General features: G+C 38.0%; 1 protein-coding gene across 1 annotated transcript; it reads right to left on the bottom strand.

Moving 5' to 3' along the window:
• Nucleotides 1–1,465: 1,465 nt before the first annotated feature.
• LOC104944365 (unconventional myosin-XVIIIa-like) lies at nucleotides 1,466–18,998 on the bottom strand (the record flags this gene model as incomplete). Its single annotated transcript, XM_010769893.1, has 9 exons — nucleotides 1,466–1,720; nucleotides 2,860–3,046; nucleotides 3,126–3,285; nucleotides 4,555–4,693; nucleotides 7,704–7,790; nucleotides 12,698–12,890; nucleotides 14,016–14,106; nucleotides 15,913–16,083; nucleotides 18,818–18,998. Coding segments are annotated over 9 exons (1,464 nt in total), but the record flags the coding sequence as incomplete, so codon positions are not given.
• Between the last annotated feature and the right edge of the window lie 784 nt (nucleotides 18,999–19,782).

Below are 19,782 nucleotides of genomic sequence, written 5' to 3'. Positions count from 1 at the left end.
GTGTGTGTTTGTGTATTTTTGCGTTTGTGTGTATTGTGTTTGTTTCCCGGGGAAAACACTCACGAGAAACACCGGCTGTTGTTATGCCTGCTGTGACGTTACGTTACTCCGTTCTCCGCTTGTAATGATGCCGTTACAAGCTTCAAAGTTGTATTTATCATCTGAATTTGCTGAAACAAGTTTAATATTCTGAAAGCCAAGACTTTGTTTATTTGGAATCAGATGAAAACAAACTGTAACAGACCCTGCCGTGTTATCTATGATTAATAAACGGCTTACACTCATAATGTCAGCCGGAGGGAGGGGGAGCAGAGCTACGGAAGAGCAGGGTGCGAGTGAGAGCTGTCCTCTTCCCTTTACAAGCTTTCAAAAATGTATTTATCGTGTGATTTTGGAAATAAAAGTTTCATATTCTGAAAGCCAAGACTTTGTTTGTTTAAAATCAAACAAAACACCAAACAACTATTTTTTTACGCAAATCAGCGTTTATTTTGAAATGAGCTGTTGCGACTTCCGACTGATTTCGATAGAGCGGGTCACATGTACTCAAGTTCTGTACATAAGCACAATTTAGAGGAACTTGTGCTTTACATTAAACCCTCACCCTAATTTCATGCTACTCGATACTTCAACTCCACTACATTTTGGAAGCCAACATTGTACTTTATCTATGTGACAGCTTTAGCTAACCCCCCTACTTTACGTGATATTAACCCTTACCCTAGCCCTACTTTACTCTATATTTAGCCAATAATTAACTTTTTACTCAACTATATTTATTTCACAGCTTTAGTTACTTAACCTATTTAGATTTTTAGCTAACACAAATCCTAAATCATACACTGGTTAAGATACCCAGCAGCTAAAATAAAGTCATTAAAACAGCTCCACCTTTACCAGCTGTGACGAACACAATAATGCACCAATAATTCCAGTAATTTATTAAATATGATTCTGAAATGGGCCATTACAAGTAACAAGTACTAAAAAAGCGTAAATACTTTTATGTTTTAAGATTTTGAATGCCGTTCCTTTGCTTGTAATAGAGTATTTTTGTGTAGCATGGTAACTTTGACTTAAGCAAAAGATCTGAGTACTTCTTAAAACACTGTGCATTTTGGAATATTGTACTCGACTGCATTTACTTATTCTGATGATTAGCTAATAACAATCATAAATCAACTAAAACGTAACGTACAAAATACACAGCAGCAGTACATACAGTCATTAAAATAATCTCCACCTTAAACAGCTGTGATAAAAACTCAATAATGTACCAATAGTCATATTTGTGTAATATAATAAATACTATCCATTATTCTGTAATGGATAACTACTTTTACTTTTGGTAACTTTTAGTATATTTTGATGCTTATATGTACTTTTACTTATACAGCATTGCTACTTTGACTTAAGCAGAAGATCTGAGAACGTCTTACAGCTCTGTGCATTTCTTTGCCTGTGCTCAGTATGTGAGTTTGGCCGCTGCCTCACCTTGCCTGTAGATCCGGAGAGCGTCCAGCAGCTTGGAGCCACGCAGCTGAGCACGGAGCAAGGCTACATCGAGCTGCATTAAGCCGGGATCTCCAGCCTCCCCTTGCGCCTCACATTCGCCTGCTTTGAACAGAGATCCACTCAGAGCCTTCAGGGCATCTGCCTTGGGCAATATGCAGTGAACAAAGTGAATCCTGGACCTGCGCACCATGTCAAGGAGAGCATCCTGGAAAATACAGAGCAGGGTTAGGGACTGTGGAAGGCTGACGCAATGTCTCCCCAAGATGTATCTACATGTAATAGGTTACTCAAAGCAACCAAATGTAAAGCATTCTGGTTCTGATGTGCACTTCTTAAAATACTACTTTAGGGAGTTTGTTTTAATAGCCACATGCAGGTTATATCTAGCATAACAGTTCTGAACGATGCTCTTGTCAAGCACTGTAGTTGCTCTATAACAGTGCCGGAAGAGAGATGATAAAACGTCAATTTTTATCATCTCAATTTGTAAGGCACCCAAACTCGGTGGCGCCGGGACAGGAAGTATAATTATTGATGAAAACATTTTCCGGTTAAGTTTATTACCAGGGAGGTGGTAAGCTTGCCGTTTTTGTGCAGTGAGGCGATTTTAATAACATTTGTTGGAAGCCATGAGTGCTGTTGCACAGTAAAAATGTAGAAGATGCATTCAGCAGTGTACCTTCTAATGCTTCTTCTCTAAAATGATATTGCAAGACCATCAAAGAACGTGTTGAGAGTGGGTTATTGTAGGTGTATGAAATTAGGTGGGGCGGCTGAAAGTATTTGTATCTAAAAAGGGGCGAGGGGGGCATTTATAAAAAGGTTTGGAAACCACTGTTGTAAAGCCTAACTTCAAGCATGTGTGTTATCTTTATGTTTCTCCTCAATTTGTTGAGGAGAACATTATCATGTTCAGTTGTGTCTTAACTCATCCAAACGTTAATGAAAATGTACATGATTTTCTTGTATTATTTAAAAAGAAAAGGGTATACAGTACATTATCTCTGTTGCTACTTCCATCCTGAATATTAAAGGGGCCCTATTATGCTCATTTTCAAGTTTCATAATTGTATTGATAATTGTGATTGGTCAACCGATTAGATATGTCCCGCCCCCTGGGCAGTTTTGGCATTTCTGCGTTGGCTTCATTTTTCATCACCAGAGGTTGCTGCTTTTTTATTATATAAGCAGATAATGAAATAATTTATTGCGCTTATATTTCTTCCTTTCCTCTCTGTTATTTATTTTATGAATTAGACCTTGAGACTTGGCAGATAACTGGTGTAAATGATATGCAATTCAATACATTTGCCCCTCTCTGTTGTTGTCATCTTCTCCTCTCACCACTTGAAGCTTTATCTGGATACATAAGGACTTCTTCTTGATAGCAGCAACCCCTGTGGTGAAGCTCTTCCTCATGCTAGTGGCCCGGCGCAATGAAAGCTGGGAAACGCCTTCAAGGCCAGCGACCGAACCGGACAGAACGGTGGCTCCGGCAGTTCGGCTCATGAACAACGAGCTGATGATCTTCCTGTAAGAGAACACAACTTCAGCCTAAAGTTCTTTTGAAAAATCGACTAAAGTAATACTGTTGGATTACTCATTCGTACTTCTGGGAGTCCTGGAGCAGGCTTGTAGCATTGGTAGATGCAGGATTCAGCTTGGCGTAGTTCAGCCACCCGCAGGTGTCATACTCCACCCAGTCGGTTCCGTGACTGTGGCCGAGCAGGAAATGATGATCCTTTTCACTCTTCAAGAGGAAAGTGTGACCTGATGAAAATGGAAAAAGAAAGTGTCAGATTCCTGGAACAGTCTCCTTCATGACTTTAGTAAAGTGTGAAGGGTTAATCAGAGCTGCAACTTGTCTCGATTCCTCTTGTATGCACTGCCACAAAAATATATAAACTTTACTGATACTGTGATAATAAAAGACAATCTGTCCTCAACCTAGTTTTTCATGTGATAGACTATTCAAGACATATGGATGATAAACTAGAGCTCCAACCTGGCTCATATATTTCTGATGTATTTCTATTGAGTTCCATAGGGACCACTTATATACAATTATGTAACCTTGGGAAGAAACCGTTGTTAGGTTACATACATAGAGAATTTCTATGACTCATCCACAGTAGGATACTGGTCGAATAGTGCTTTGAGAACAATTTATTCTATCAAGATGAATAGCCTATTGGTCTCTTCATGCAATCGATGTTCTTTGACACAAAAGAAGAGTCTTTGCTCACGTCTCAAACATCGTTTGTAATACATGATGAATGTCTCTTTCTGAATAAAACCTGTGGCAAGAATCGGCAAATTATTCTGCTCTTTCAAATGATTGACAGGGATGAAAGTTCATACCAAGTACGATTCTTTACACCCTGTTAATGATTTAGCAACATTCATGTATTGCCAATTTTACTGCAGTCAATTTCTAACCAGTTAGAATAACCTTAATTGCTCATCGTACAAGGTTTTGACCAGAAGCCAAATTAGGTCTCTTGCTCCCCAAAATAAAGGGTAAAAACACTGACTAAAATGGTTTCGCTATTTGGCTACCATTAACGTTAAATCAAGGTGACCCAATGCAAAAAAAAGACTCTTACCTTCATTTGATTAAGTGGATTTGAAAACATCTAGGATAATTTAAGTGCTAAACTCACCAAAATATACATCATAGGTCTGGCAGTTTTTACAGAAGTAAATTGATAATTCTTTACCCTTGAAAATATTTCAAAGTTTTAGTCCTTTCCTTTAAAAACACTCAAGTAGAATGCTTGCCATGTGTTGTATTCGCTTTGATTTTATGTGCGCACATGTGTGTGTGGGTCAATGGCATTCAGGGTGAATAAATCGTAGAAAGACATATAAACCTGAACCCATGAAAAGTGTGTGTTTGTGTGTCTGTGTGCATGTGTGTGCGTGTATTTGTGAGTGTGTGTGTGTGTGTGTGTGTGTGTGTGTGTGTGTGTGTGTGTGTGTGTGTGTGTGTGTGTGTGTGTGTGTGTGCGTGCGTGTGTGCGTTTGTCCTCTCCTTGCCTTTGCTCTCGCCCTCGGCAGGCCCATAGTAGCTAAAGAGACGTCCCAACAGGGTTTCCTCTGACCCCCCATGCTGCAGCGCCTCCTCCTCCATCAGCCACAGCAGGCCCCGCGCCTCATCTGTCCTCACTGTCCGCACCTGTCAAACAAACATGTACGCTCTCATAAACGCACAGAGGTCGTAGCTCCTTTATGAAAATCTAGTGTGGACACAACATGTTATATTTTGCCTTGAATCCTTTGTGTACAACAGAACATGAGTGTAAAATGTTTGCTAATCAAAAGGCTAAAGAGTGTGTAACAAACCACATGGCAACAAGGACATTTAGCTTGCTTTAGCTATTCAATGGGAACACATTCATGAATCAGAGGACATTTCTGCCTTTTCTTTCACAGCAAACAATCTTTATAATTACGAAGGATTCTGAAGATTATCCTTCAAATGCTGAGGGCTGGCCTCTAAAAAAGATTTTTTTCTTTTTTTTTTATAGAGCACTTGTCAAAATCCAAGTGCCTTACAAAGAAAGCAACAATGAAAACAGACATAAATCATGTTTACAAGAAAACAGATATAACTGTTTGGCCTGGAAAAGGACAACATATTGTACTGTAATGCAGAAAAGGGAAAGAAAAACCTTTTAATTAAGAAAGGTCAGTGTTTCCTTAAATATTCTATTATACTAAATGTCAGTGAAAGTAGTGTGCTTTCCCCAGTATGAGCTGAGAGGCCTGAGAGTCATTCTAGCATTAGAAATTAAAGTTTCAAAAGCATTTGCGCTCCCTGCACCCTGCAGCAAGTCACTGTGATAATGGCATCATCAACTTAGCTTTTGCTTATAATTGAAATGGAAACAAGAAAGAGCTCATGAATACGGAAAATGGCAGGAGGAAAAAGGGATTAAAAAGTAATACAATTAGTATTACAATTAGCGTGAACACAGAAGAAAATAAAACCCACTCTTATTAATGATTATGGGATAAGTGCAACGGAAAGGTTTTTTTGTGCCAAGCTTTATTTGGCATGAAGCTTTACTTTTGCATACTTCAAAACAGAGTACTACATTAAAGAGGCCCTATTGTGCTTTTTGGGGTTGTCCCTTTCCTGTAGTGTGTAATATAGGTTTCTGTGCACGTAAATGGTCTGCAAAGGCTAAAATCCCTGTGTTCCCTCCAGACGGAGTTTCTCTAGTGACATCACTGTGTAACACTTGTGTTCTAACACATTGAACGTGACTAAGGGGTGGTACACCTCTAAGCGGTTGAACAATCCCAACAGAGCCGGCCAGCTAACCAATCAGAGCAGACTGGGCTCTGGTTTCAGACAGAGGGTGAAAAGAGTTGCTGCAGCACAGGCAGTGTGAGAAAAGTAAAGAGCTTTTTGAACATTAAAGCATGGAGACATGTCACAGTAGAGGCACTAACAAAAAATATGAAACTTGAACATGAGTATAATAAGGCCCTTTTTTTTTATTTGCCCAAAGACATAAACTAAGCAGCTATTGTTTTTCAGATGACAATGAGCTCCAGTGGGAACAATATCCACACTGATAGCTTGGGAATAAGAATGAAAAAAACAAAAACAGTTTTAAGCAGCTATCATGAAGTTACACTGGAGACACCCTTATCAGCAGTGCACACTACGCTGACTTCAAATACAACACAGAGTATCAGTTTGGAGAAGACATATGACAACTGTGAGGCTCGCAATGAATTGAGCATTAGAGCGATAAAGGACATCTGAGATACAACGGGAGAAAAAACATATATGTGAGTGAAAATAATGGATCTTTTCATTCCAACCAGCAGATTTGTTTAGTTTACTTTAGAAATCACTTTGAAGAATCAGCGTTTTTTTGTACCCCTTTGGTTTAAGAGTGATGTGCTACAGTTCAGTGCTTCTCCCATCAGTGTATGGACCCCCTTAAAAGTAAAGCAGTCAAACTGACAACATTGGAATTATAACACAGTGATCTATGACTCTAGAAACTCTGCCATGTCTGTTTCCATGGTGAAAAGGCTGCAGAGGCCAATCATTGATTTTTCTCACTCCAAGTCAATTCTCTAACCTTTCTTTTTCCTTCTCCTGCCCTCTCTTTTGAGCCTCAGCCTTTTAATATTTTAATAAGAAAGCGTCTGAAGCTAAAAGATAATATTTATTGTTGAATTTAAAAGCAAAAGGGTATCCAGAGTTTTCTATGTGAAAATGGAATGCCTCACAATGCCTGTGTAATGTATAATGTAGTCAATGCCGACAGACTGTGAGATATTATCCCAACTTATTTTCTCTTGCACACATATGAGGAAACATTATCTTATAAAGGGCAAAACAACTTCAACTTCTGTTTACCAGCTTTAGTGTGGTTTGCAGATGTCGGAATGAGATTGAAACAGAAACGGTTGATACTGTCTGTCTTCAAAAAGCGCTCAATTCAGCATATGTTAGTAGGAGGCGTGTGGCGCAGTGGGTTGTGTGTTGGTGTTTGAGTCACGGGGTCACAGGTTCAAACCCCACTGCAGTCAGCATGTCGTTGTGTCCCTGGGGAAAGACACTTCACCCCAAATTGCTCCTGTGGGGATTTTCCACAGTATTGAGTATGTAAGTCGTTTTGGATAAAAGCATCTAACAAGTGACATGTAGTGTAATATGTTAAGCAAATATTTCAAAGCTTGACTACAGTTTACTTTCCTCTAAAATGCATTTAATGTGTACTATTATCTTCCCTTTGTCAAATATGTGCTTGTTATATCTTACCTATTTAAGATCAATGTGGAGACTGATGAAATTGATGTTTTCAGACGATGTACAGTAGTTGTTTGGGTTATATCTTAGGGTATTTGGTCATTGTTAGGTGTTTTTTAGCTTGTAGTGATTCTGTATGAAATATTAAAACTCTACACTTCTAGATGTGATACTAATATATTCTGTATTTACTTTCGGTTTAGTGTCTGGGCCCCTGTTTTAAAGCATCAGAAAGTATATTATGATCATGTCCTATGATTGTCCTTGTATTTTCAAACTGTGTGAACGCAATTCAAATAATGAAACTATTGGGGGTTCTGATAAGCATTCTGAGGAAACACCAGATCCATGCATGAAAATATCCATATATTTTCACGAGAAATAACAGACATGAAAAAATTGAACTTACCAGTGCTTGACTTGAGGCTTGGTCTACCACTGCTATAGACAGGGAGGTGCTGGGCTCGGTGTCATCTAAAGCCAGCTCGATGTTCTCCTGGAGACGCAGATTGAGACACTCTTTAATGACTTGTGATGCTTTATTATGTTACACAAATGTTACATTTATAATAGTTTAAGGAAATGCTTGATGAACTGAAATAAAAACAATATGAGACCATGTGAAAAAAGTTTTTGGAGCATGTACTGTATAAAAAACAAAATATATAATACTTTTTTGGAATCATAAGTATAACGTACTGGATGTCTGCAGGAGTTGGCAACAAATAACTAATTGATATTATTTGATTAATATTGCAATGTGGACCATTATTCGCATTATTATTGAAAGAGATAACAAAATGATCATGGTGTGATTTTTTGGGAGAATCTGAACCAAAGAAGGATTTTTATAAAGTTTGTTGAATACTATTTGTAGGGTGGAGCATCTTCTCAGCAATAATACATTCAGAACGATGCTTTGACATGTTTTGCCTGTTACAAATATTGCACTTAAAAGCAATTTGGATATTGCACTAGTCTGTTTTTCAATGTGATAACAATTGTACTTGTTAGTAATGATACTAAATAACAGAAACAAGACATTTGAATAGTGTGGAATAAAAAGTCATTCAGTTATTGGCATATATTTTAACATGCTGAGAAGAAGGGAGCGCTGGGTTTATGTCATTTCATGGACATAGAGGAATATGTTTAATCAAGAGGGGGCTGATATTCTTGAAATAGTAATGGAGATATGAAGGATGAAACTGTTCCTCTGTGGGTGCAGTTGTAAGGGAAGTGTAAGTGAGGAGCCTGCTGTCCCCTTTCAGGGAGAGGAACTTTTCCAGAAAGCCAGGAAACATTGGAACCACAGTTTGAATGCCAATTTTAGTTTGGTCATACTTGCTGCCGCTAAAAAATGCAATGGTGTTGTGAAAGTAGTTTTAAATGAACTAGGAATAAGGGCTACGTAAATGTCCCCTCTGTGGGACTAATAAAGGTATTCTGATATTCTGATCGAAAATGTTTACATAAGAAGCTTCTAGTCAGGTGTTCAAATTAAGCTTCAATTGTAATATTTTATGAGATCATCTCCCTGAAAATAAAATCACTTTTTTAAGTAGTTATATAACTTATCAGTGAAATATTGGTTTTGGAAAGGCTTGAAGCCAATAAATAGGGATTGAAGCAGAATATTTTGTGAAATAAAAACCTTTAGGGAAATAATTATATCTATCTTTTTCAATTAATGTTCAATGAGGTTTACAAAACTGTAGCTATTGTGTGTATTTTGTCACCCAGGCTCATATAAATGTGAATGTCATATCATAACATCCTCGGTTCATCTTCAGCGATTAATCAATGTAATAATGTTAACTTTCAGCAATGTTTTAGGCAAAATGAAAACAGTTTCCTGCCAGTCAAATAAGATATTTTATCGCCATGAGATATGATGGGCAGTTTGAAACTATTTTCAGACATTTTATAGACAAAAGGATTCAACAAAAAATGTATTATTAAAAAAAGGAATAATAAAAAGGAATTGTTATCTGAAAAAAGCCCCAGTCACTGGACGTTCTCCAGAATAGAAAAAGAAAAAAACAAAGGCATACTAAATGTAAGAAAACTAAAAGCCACAACGAATCTATAATAACAACAACAACATTTGACATTTACCAAGACTGTTTTTCCTATAGGTAAATGGAAACTCACTCTCTAAATATTTCATTACTGTTGCACATAACAACATCTGTGGGATTAAAGTGGAAACAAATAGAGTAAATGCCCTTCGCCCGAGCAGATCAGGCGTAATGCGGCTCGCAGTGACAAAGTACTAGCTGCATTGGGAATGTGGGGAAATGCTGGCGCTGCTATTAGTGTGGCCGTAACAGATGCCAGTGTTCCAGTTGACAGTGTGTGTGAAGTAGCCAAAATGACTTTTGTTCTCTGCTGTGGAGAAGATATACAAAAACTCTCCACACAGTTAAAGCTCTCAATTTAATTTGGACTTAAAAAAGAATGTTCCTTATATGTGTATCACAGTTTAACCTGCCATTATTGATACTGTGCGCTGAGTCAAACGAGTTTGACCCGTTTTTTTAATACCAGTTTCACAGCTTCTTGTATTTTCAAGTTGCACCGACAAGAGAGAATTACACTCCACATATTTATGCATTTATACTTCATTTCGCTCCAATTCCCTTTCTCCCGGGCACATGTAGGAGTGGATGTGGGTGATACATCCCTGGATCCTTGTTCAAAGAATTAAAAGCAGTATTTCTGCTAAGCTTTAGTGTGCTCTGGCTGAGTTATAAAATAACCCTTACAATGTGCACATTCTTATGGTTGTATAAATATCTGTTCTATTTTATTTTTAAAATATTTTTCTACTGCACATTTCAATTCAACTTCATTTTTGTATACATATTATTATACTATTTTATTTGTATGTTTTTACTGCACATTCTTAAAATGTACTCCTCATGTTTATAAAAATTATATTTTTTATTTTAATCTCTTTACTGCACATTTTTTTGGTTTTTATTTTTAAATAAAAATGTTCATTCTATTTTATTTGTATCTTTTACTGCACATGTTTATTTCAACTTGTTATTTTTGTATTATACTTTATTATATCTTTTCATTGCACATTTTTCTACTTATTGGCATTTTATTTGAGTTTATTTGAACTTTATTCCATGGAGGACATTTCACAAAACCCAATTTCCTCCCTTCCTTAAGATTAAAGTTTGGAAAGCAGTAATGAGTGGATATATTTATGCAAGTGATGAAAGAACTTATCTCATATCCATCACTATATATCAACTTGTATTATGCCTGGGCCCAGTCGTAGTGGCTTGCACTGCTAGACAAACTCAAAGGAGGACAGAAGAAGAATAGTTCTTTCTTGGGGGAGCCGCACCGCCGCTCTGCAGCTGGGCGTTTCTCCCGAAGGCAGTCGTGGGTGACTTTACTTTGATCTTTGAGAAGAGGTGAAGACTGGCATCCCTAATGAGGAGGTCTAACACACAATCTACTTTGCCTTGTCACAGCTAGAGACAGGTGGGAGGGATGGTGTATCTGATGTATGAGCACATGCGCTATTGGAGTTGATATATCTGAGAGACAAAGGGAGAGGGGTAGGAAGAAGAAAGGGAAGTTATGTTTTTGTGCACGGTGCACAGGCTTGGGGTGTAACGGAATACAAGCAACGGGATAGCGTAATTATCTTACAAAAACAAGGTATTCCCTTTCAGTTATATTAAAAAATACACATAATCGTACATAAAAAAAAATTGAGATTATAATGTTACAATGCATATTAAAATAAAGAACGATATATTACGAAGCACACATTACAACACTTCCCGAGTCTCAATGCACCAAGTGAAGCGATTCTCTGTTGAAACCATAGCTAATCATAACTTCTTTTGCATTTGAAGGAAAAAAACTGAACTACATTACTGTTCAGTGCAAGCAGTGCCATCCAGCTATTAATAAACTGTCATTATCAAAGGAGTCTACATCTGATTTGACAAAGCTTTTACAAATAAAGGCTTTGTCAAAGATACTATTTTGTAGTAGAATAGGTAGGCGTACTTCCTGAATTAGATTTTCAGTATAAGGTCAATTATGTCTGGTCATGCATTGTGTATTTACATTGTGGCTCTCTTGACTAGTGAATGAATATGCCTAAAGGGGCCCTATTATATTTTTGGGGGTTTCCCTTTCCTGTAGTGTATTACAGGTTTTTGTGCATGTAAATGGTCTGCAAAGACTAAAATACCAAAGTTCCCTCCAGAGGGAGTTTCTCTCCCAGAGGCTCCCCCTCTGCCTGAAACGCATCCATTGCAATTATTTGTTTACTTCCGTAACATAGTGACATCACTATGTTACACTCTCCGATCTGTTGGCTAGCTCTCCAACACATTGAACATGATAGGCTAAGGGGCGGGACAAAGAGGTGCTGTAGCAACTGGCAGTTAAAGGAAATGATGCACTTTTTAAGCATGTGAACATGTCAGAGTAGAGGCAAAAAATACATTTATGAAAACTGAAATTGGCATTTTACAAACATGAGCAGAGGACACACTTTTAATATAAAATATTTGCTTCTCTAAGTATGCATTGTGCTGTTGCCTTAAAGTGGACCTATCATGCTATATTGGAAAAATATATTGTAGGGCCATACCTATACAAAACATGTCTGTGAAGTGTTTTGCATAAAATACCAAATAGTTCACCCATTGTAGCCATGCCTCATAATGCTCAAACCCCTCTTTTGCAGCCCTGTTAGAGAAACGGATTTTGGGTCCTTAGTTTGAAAAAAAAGAAAGAAGAGGAGGCGGATTCAAATGCCTGATCAGAATTCTACCGGAGATAAAGTTAAATTCGGTTGTGATAAAACGGCATCCTGTTCTAAAGCACGTCAAGAATAAAAAAAAAATTTTATGTCCTGCTTTTTAAACACATGTGCTCTTCAGTACAGGTTAGCTCTGAGTGTTAGCGAGGCTTGCTAATGTAAAGAAAGACGAGATTACGTCCAAAACACGTCAGGCATTGTTTCTGATAGCAACCTTCTGTGGGTCCGCCGCCGATTTGACGTCATATCGGCAGCAAATCTGTATCCGCTCGTTGTACCCCCGTTTTTAAAAGATTTGGGTACGGAGGAAAAGAGAGAGGGTTTTATTTTCTGACGCTGCGTGAGTTCCCCGGTGTGGGGACACCCCTTTAAATAATACATTTGAGTAGCGTGTTATTTATATCTCTTTTTCTTGTATTTGTTTGCCTGTATTTCATATTGAAATATTCCAAAGTAAAAGAAAGTAACTAGGGTACAGTACATCAATTTTATACTTTGATGAAATCACATATTTTACAGGTAATTAGTTATTTTAATGGAATACATTTTTAAATAACCCTCCTAACCCTGGAGGTGCCTAACACTTCACATGTCCTCACCTCTTTGTATCTGTCCAACTCCTGAATGAAAGTGCGCTGATAAAAGAGGGAATGCAGGCGTTCTTGAGTATAGTTGTGGCACAGGTCCTCGAAGGTTGCGCCGCATTCACGCTTAGCCAGCCGGGGGTTCTGAAAGCCCGGCGTGTCCACGATGAGCAGAGAGCATAGGGAGTGCTGGCTGGATTTCAAGGCCCTGAAGCACGCAGGGTAAACACACACAGAAACATTGAAATACTTGAGAGTATGTTTTATTGATTGCATTCATTGCATGTAACCCCTAGTTTTAACCTTAACTCTCCCAACGTCATCTCCAACTTTAACCCTCACTAAACATAATCTTAGGTTTGGGTTAGCGCCTAAACCCGAGCCATTGAGCTAGAATACTGTAGCATTTCATGAGATTAGATTAGATTCAACTGTATCATCACTGCAGATAGCTCAAGTAGAGGGACAACAAAATGCAGTTATGTATAGAGTAATATACATGTATCAAGGTATATAAATATGACAGATGTTAAAAGCTAAAGTATATATAGAATTAACAGTATTATTATGTTTAAGCACTGGAGCTGTAGTATTCAAATTGATTACACTATAGATCAGTACAGACACGTTGTATGTATTATGAATAAATACTTATACTTGTAAACTTATCAGAAAGACATTACAAACCAGCGTTTTCTGGACAGACATCGCTTAACAATGACAGTAATGTATTGACAATTTAAAATAATATCTAATATGTCAAGCAGACTTACAATTGTTTTGTTTAAAGGGGACATTTCATCAACATCTTTAGGTTTATGCTTGTATTTTGTTTTTTTTACTACAATATAATCCCATGCTTAGATGTTAAAATAAACGATTATTTTTCCATACTGTCCTATCTGCATATACCTTATGTCTAAAACACTCTGTTTTAACACCTGTCTCTTTAAGACCCTATCCAGAATTACCAGTCTTTCCAGATTGGCTTGCTAGAAAAATGTGGATTCTTTAAGTAATTATTCAAGTTATGGGGGGAGATCCTAGATATCAGACATATGAAATGGAGCCAAATAGGAATTGCTTGTAGAATCCTGTGTTTTTTGTTTGTGACAGCCCACAAAAAAATGATTGCTCGTCTCTTTTCACATTTTATGGGTTGGAAAGAAATCCAGATAAGTAAATGTAATATACAAGACTTGTTCATAATGTATCCTCTTTATAAGATGCACAAAGCACCCAAGTAGGTTTCCATTATAAAAAAGTGCAGTTAAAAATAATGCCATCTACAATTGACACAGCTTCAAACATGTGCTTGATCAGAAATACTTACCTATTTATTAAAGAAATGAGAATAGTGAAGAGCTCAGAATAAAGCCCTGATGCCATGGCCTCTAAACAGTCCATGCCCGAAGCCTTGGATCCTGCAATGAGAGGCAGCCAGACACAGAAAACATTACAACAAATAAACAGTTCACAAACCTCTATTAACAAAAGAAAATAAGAGCCAGTTTAATACAAAGAAGACATTTTCTGAGCAGCAAAAGCTTCCCTGGAACTATGGTAACACCATTTGTTTCTAAAAGTAGATTAAACAGCATTATATTTGTGCTTATTATTTCCGACGGCGGGTATGAGGAACACAAACTGTCTGCCAATAGTCTAAAGCGGGATCATTTGGGATTCAGGTGTTTCTGAATTGGTCAGAGCCGTGCATACTTATGTCTGTGTCCAGCGGCAATGTCCACCTGTTAAGCTCTCCTAATTACTTCAATTTCACACCAAATAGTGTGTTGATGGTGCCACAGGGATATTTTCATGCGCACACACATCGATGACTGTGGCTCACTTCCAAACCGATCCCTACACACTCCCACTTTGTGAAGAGCGAAGTCTGTAGTCACACTCACAGCCGAATGAAGCCCCCTTCTTTAAGGTGTTGGATGTGAATACTTCAACAAGACTCAGGATTTAACTTCTCCCTCTTTGGTAGAAAGGAATTGTCGTAACATTTTGTAACAATGGCTTGGAATCAGCATCTCTTGGTTGAAAAACAATAAATATAAATTATGATAAAACCCCAAAAATGCTTTAGCGGCTTAGCTTTTTTTTTAAAAACACTTCAGGTATAAAATCTAATGTTTCTGAAACGCTTGGTTTTAGTTTTTATTAGCGTTGCATGTAAATATTCAAAACCTTCCCATTAGTTGAAAATGTGAAGCATTTCTAGACTGCACTGAAAAAACTGAAACGTTGACTTTCATTAAATGTAATATGTCAACAAATTTCCCATAACTGTATGAGGTTAGTTGAAAACAATAATATTAAGTTCAAATAGGTACAAGGTTCCTTTTTTATAGTGGTCAAACTGATTTTTATGATCCTAAGTAAAACAAATAAAACTACAACATGTGCAATATGTGTGCACAGTTTACTAGGAGGTAAAATGTTTGCATGGAACTATTTCTACTCAATGTTTCATAAAAAGGGCCCAAACAGCCTTGCACCTGGTCAGGCAGGGCAGTTGGTTAAGTAAGGGCCGATTATGACTTCCTGTTGGACGGTTTAATAACTCCCACATCCAGTCTTCAACACCTCAACAGAAACGCGCAAACACAGTAAACGGGAAGCGGGTTAGCGTGTAGAGGTTTGTCTGGAATTTGGTCTGTATGTTCATGTGTGAGGGAGGTAACCACTTGAAAAGTGAAACGGAGGTCAAGTTTGCCCATCCCTTCTCTGACAGACTTTTAACTGCAACCTCCTGCCCTTCAAAGTGTGTGTTGCAGTCTTGATGGAAGTCAGAGGACCTGCACATGTGAAAAATCAATGTGAGGCAATTATGATTTCAAGGACGAGGAACGAAGAGCAAATCCAAAATTGCTTGTCCCGACACAGTGTGTGTACTTATCTGTCAATAGCCATTGTAAAGCTGCGGTATTCATTACTAAGATAAGCTTTACTTTCTCCAGAGCATGCAATTTCCCTGCAGTGATGAGCAGAGGCGTTTGTCTGTGTGTGTGTGTGTGTGTGTGTGTGTGTGTGTGTGTGTGTGTGTGTGTGTGTGTGTGTGTGTGTGTGTGTGTGTGTGTGTGTGTGTGTGTGTGTGTGTGTGTGTGTGTGTGTGTGTAGTGACAAAGAGAAGGAAGGAAGAAGAGGGGGATGGGGGGGAGTTGGCTGTGAGGAATGAAGAGGAAAAGAGTGTGTTGGTTAAAACCTGGTCTGTGGAGTACCTGAGTCTGCGGTGCCATTTTCGTCGCAGGCCTGGCGGATGGAGCTGGCTCTGGGCAGCGTGCCCTTGGCCTGGTGCTTGAAGATGGAGGAGGAGAGCTCCTCCAGGGTGCAGCCCAGCAGGTAGGCTGCCTTCTGGGCCCACTCGTGACGTGCAAATTGTTTCCTGCCAGCTGAGACACGTGCATCGAAAAAATCTCCATTAGTCCTTCTGCCAACCACCCAAGGCACATTGCTAGCCTGGTAGCTCCGTTTCAGGCCTTTCTCTGACAGGGGAGCATTATTTGTCTGTGGTCAAGCTGACACTGACACAGCTGGTGAGCACATACACTAAAAGGCTAGATGGACTGCATGTATATAGTTCTTTTCCAGTCTTTGCAACCCCTCAAAGCGTTTACATTTACAAATATCTACCAATCAGACGGTCAGTGGGGGCTTGCTCCCACCCCCTCTAGTTAAGTCATTGTCATTATATACTCATTTTATTTTATTTTTATTTTTTTTTTTTTTATATATATATTTGTATATACATATATATATACAGTAGACATACTGTATATATATGTATATACAAAATCAGATTTTCTTTAGCAAACTTAGTCAAAAACAATCACAGAAAAGCATGCTTAAAAATACTGGCTTGAATACATTTAGCTTATGAATTTGAAAATATATATCCACTAGCTTTCACAACTTCTGTTTCATGTTGGAGTCTATGAAGTTGAAGTGATAACTGATAATCAGCCCTTTAGTTATCTTGAGAATAAAAGCTAAACTTATCAGAAGGGAAACACTTCCTCTATGTACATAAAGACTTCTGTTGGGAAACACAAGCTTCTCTTTAATCTGGCGCCTGAGTGATGGAAACATGCCGATAGAAACGCAAACGTTGGTTTTAATCCACCATGAAGTGGTCTCTTCTAAGACTTGAGAGGGAAACTGTGGGATTTCACACAGAGCAGTGGGCTCTGTATCTGTTTCATCAGCGCTGCAGAAGCCCCACATATTTTTCACCATGATAAGCAGGATGGTTAAAAAAGACAAGTACAGACATTTCAATATTTGCTTTGATAGACATTCGCCACCACAATAGCAATACATAAATAAAGGACATTGGGTTTGCCAATATATCTGGATATCACTGTCTCAAGGAGTTTGTAAGTCTTAAAAGATTTGTGTTTTTTAATATTTATGGATAATATTTGCCCTTAAAAGCATCCAGACTCACGGTTTGATACACTTAATAGAAGTGTTGCCAGTATGTTATACAGGGAAATGCAAGTTCAATTCAGGCGGTCCCTATAATTAGTTTTGGTGGATTAGAGACCAGTGCTGCCCTCTTGTGTCACATAATAAAGAATCACGACCAATGAACATTTAATATTGTGTGCGATAATCAACTCATTCCTGGAACCGAAAAAACCCTTTTTAATAGTCCAAAATATGATTAGAGAATTGTTTTTTGTTTGTAAATCCAATGCATCCTTTCGCAGAAAGACAAATGATAAATGCCATGAATGTGTTGGTCATAACTTCTATCCCATCATACTATCATGCATTGCTTCTAAACAGTGTTTTTAATGGGGGAAAGCCGTCTGAAGTCCATAAATCAGGCGGTCATTTGCTAATCAGAGCTGAGTTCTGTATCATGGGACAATAATAATTGCAGAACATTTTAAAACTGTTCCCGGATGGCGTTATATGGCCATGAAAAAGATTGGCAGCCGGCTGGAGGGGATCACTGACAATAATTTGGCAAGCAATTCTGTATAAAAGACTGGTAATTACAGTGCGTCCAAACATTTTAAAAGCCCAACATACAGAGTCACTGCTGCTATACATTTAAACTGTGATATCTAGGTTGTTTGTCATTTTGATTTATTGTACTGTGTAGTGTACTGCTAACACAGAAAGCTTTTAAGTCAAGTTGCAATTACATTACGTGGCTTGTGTGGTCACTTGTTATTTTATGATTCCTATGATGTTTTAATGTTTTGTCAAGCACTTTGTGACTTTGTCTGTGAAAAGCGCTAAATACATTTGACTTACTTACTTATTTAAATTGCTTAAAGATGTGACTATTATACTTGAGAAAAAAGCTATGTTTACCAAAAATATAAATCTTTTTGACAGCATTATCACAGTATTTTCAAAAGGCAGCTATCTTATATTAAAACTAATGCTGTGGGAGGCAGATTTATTACTTTAACGCAACAAAAAAAAGCTTTCTTACATTAGGTTTCATCATACAAAAAGGCTTCAAAGACAGGAGCAAATCCTCATGTTTAAGAGTTAATTCTGTTCCCATCAGTCCAGTGATGCATTCTTTTAACAAGATCAAATGTTTGTCAAGATGTAAGGCCAACATCAGATGGATAGACAATGAATGGCTTCAGCTTCTGTTGCACAAGCAATGCTTTGATGATTTTATTTGATCGTTTAGTAAAGCTTGTTTTGGAGGATGGAGTGGAACAACTGAAATGCATCACTTCACCTGCTGTGTGTAAGCAATAACAGCAGCAAAAACCATGAATAGCCCCCTCCTCGCCTTAGATGTCTTTAATGAGCAGGACATTTTTTATATTTTCATAGCAAATACAACTTTCTTTTCATTTTTGAGGTGGAGATCAGTTCAGGAGAACATAACACCTGCTCACTGTGCAACATCTGCAGCAAGTGCAAATGCATGATTCAGTTGTGTGGATTACAAGTGTCTTGCATCACTCTCAAGGTGTTATCTATAGTACAGGGAGATAATAAGGGCTGGGCTTTTTTTGGATAGTAAGGCTCATTTCTGGCCATTTTTGTTGGTTTAACATGAACAAATACAAGGTTTATTCTCAAGAAACATTATTAATACAACAAGTGATGCAGCTATAGAATGGGAAATGAAGTGAGAAATCTTACCCTTAGTAGCTCCTGCAGACCCGAGGTGGTAGATGGCCCCCAGGACGAGCCAGAAGGCCCTCTGCTCGTCTCCGCTGATCCCCAGAACCTTCATGGCTGCCTGCAGCTTGGAGAACTGCTGCGAGGCCCGCTGCTTATCTTCAGTCTGGTGGAAAGCAACATTTATATTCAGATAACATTCCTTTTAGAACAATAAGTGAGAAAAAACTCCTCCTTAAGATGTCTTGAAGTGATAATAAGAGGTTCACAGACTTGTCATATTGCAATTAAAGGTTCAGGGACAAATCTAGGTTCAACATACAGTAGTTGTTGGATATCAGGGATTAGGTCAGTTGGAAGCAATAATATTACGTAATGTTTAAAATACAGCTCTGGAAAGTATAAAGAGACCACTGCATCATCATGAGTTTCTCTGGTTTTATTATTTATAGGTATGTGGTTGAGTAGAATTAAAATGTTTTTATTTTATTCCATAAACTACTGATAACATTTCTCTGTGTTGGAGTTCAACAGAAACTGGAATGGAAGGGCTGCCATACATGTAAAGATTTGCGAAAAATGTGGAGTGGTCTCTGGTCAACTTAATATTATTGCTTTCAACCAGCCTAATACAGTTGTGTGAAATGTGTAGGGCTGTACCCGAATATCCAAATTATACTTAAGACATATATAACTGCAACGAAAGTAACAAACACAATGCGATATCCTTTTCAATTTCAAAGAACACAAATTGGGTTACATTAACAAATAACTATAAAACAACAATACTGTAGAATAACAAAATGAATGCCGGGCGTGAATACACCGAAATACACGTGTTGAAGCGGTTCGCTGCTGATAACTACGCCCCTAACCCCCGCCCCCCCCGCGTGGGCCGAATATTCGAATATTCGCTGCTGATTACTACCGAATATCCGGAGCCCGAAAAATGATATTCGGGACAGCCCTAGAAATTTGTTGACATA

Source organism: Notothenia coriiceps, unplaced genomic scaffold (assembly GCF_000735185.1).
Source record: "Notothenia coriiceps isolate Sejong01 unplaced genomic scaffold, NC01 NC01_scaffold00008000, whole genome shotgun sequence".
NCBI classification, from domain to species: Eukaryota; Metazoa; Chordata; class Actinopteri; order Perciformes; family Nototheniidae; genus Notothenia; species Notothenia coriiceps.
This window is presented reverse-complemented; position numbering and strand designations above follow the sequence as displayed.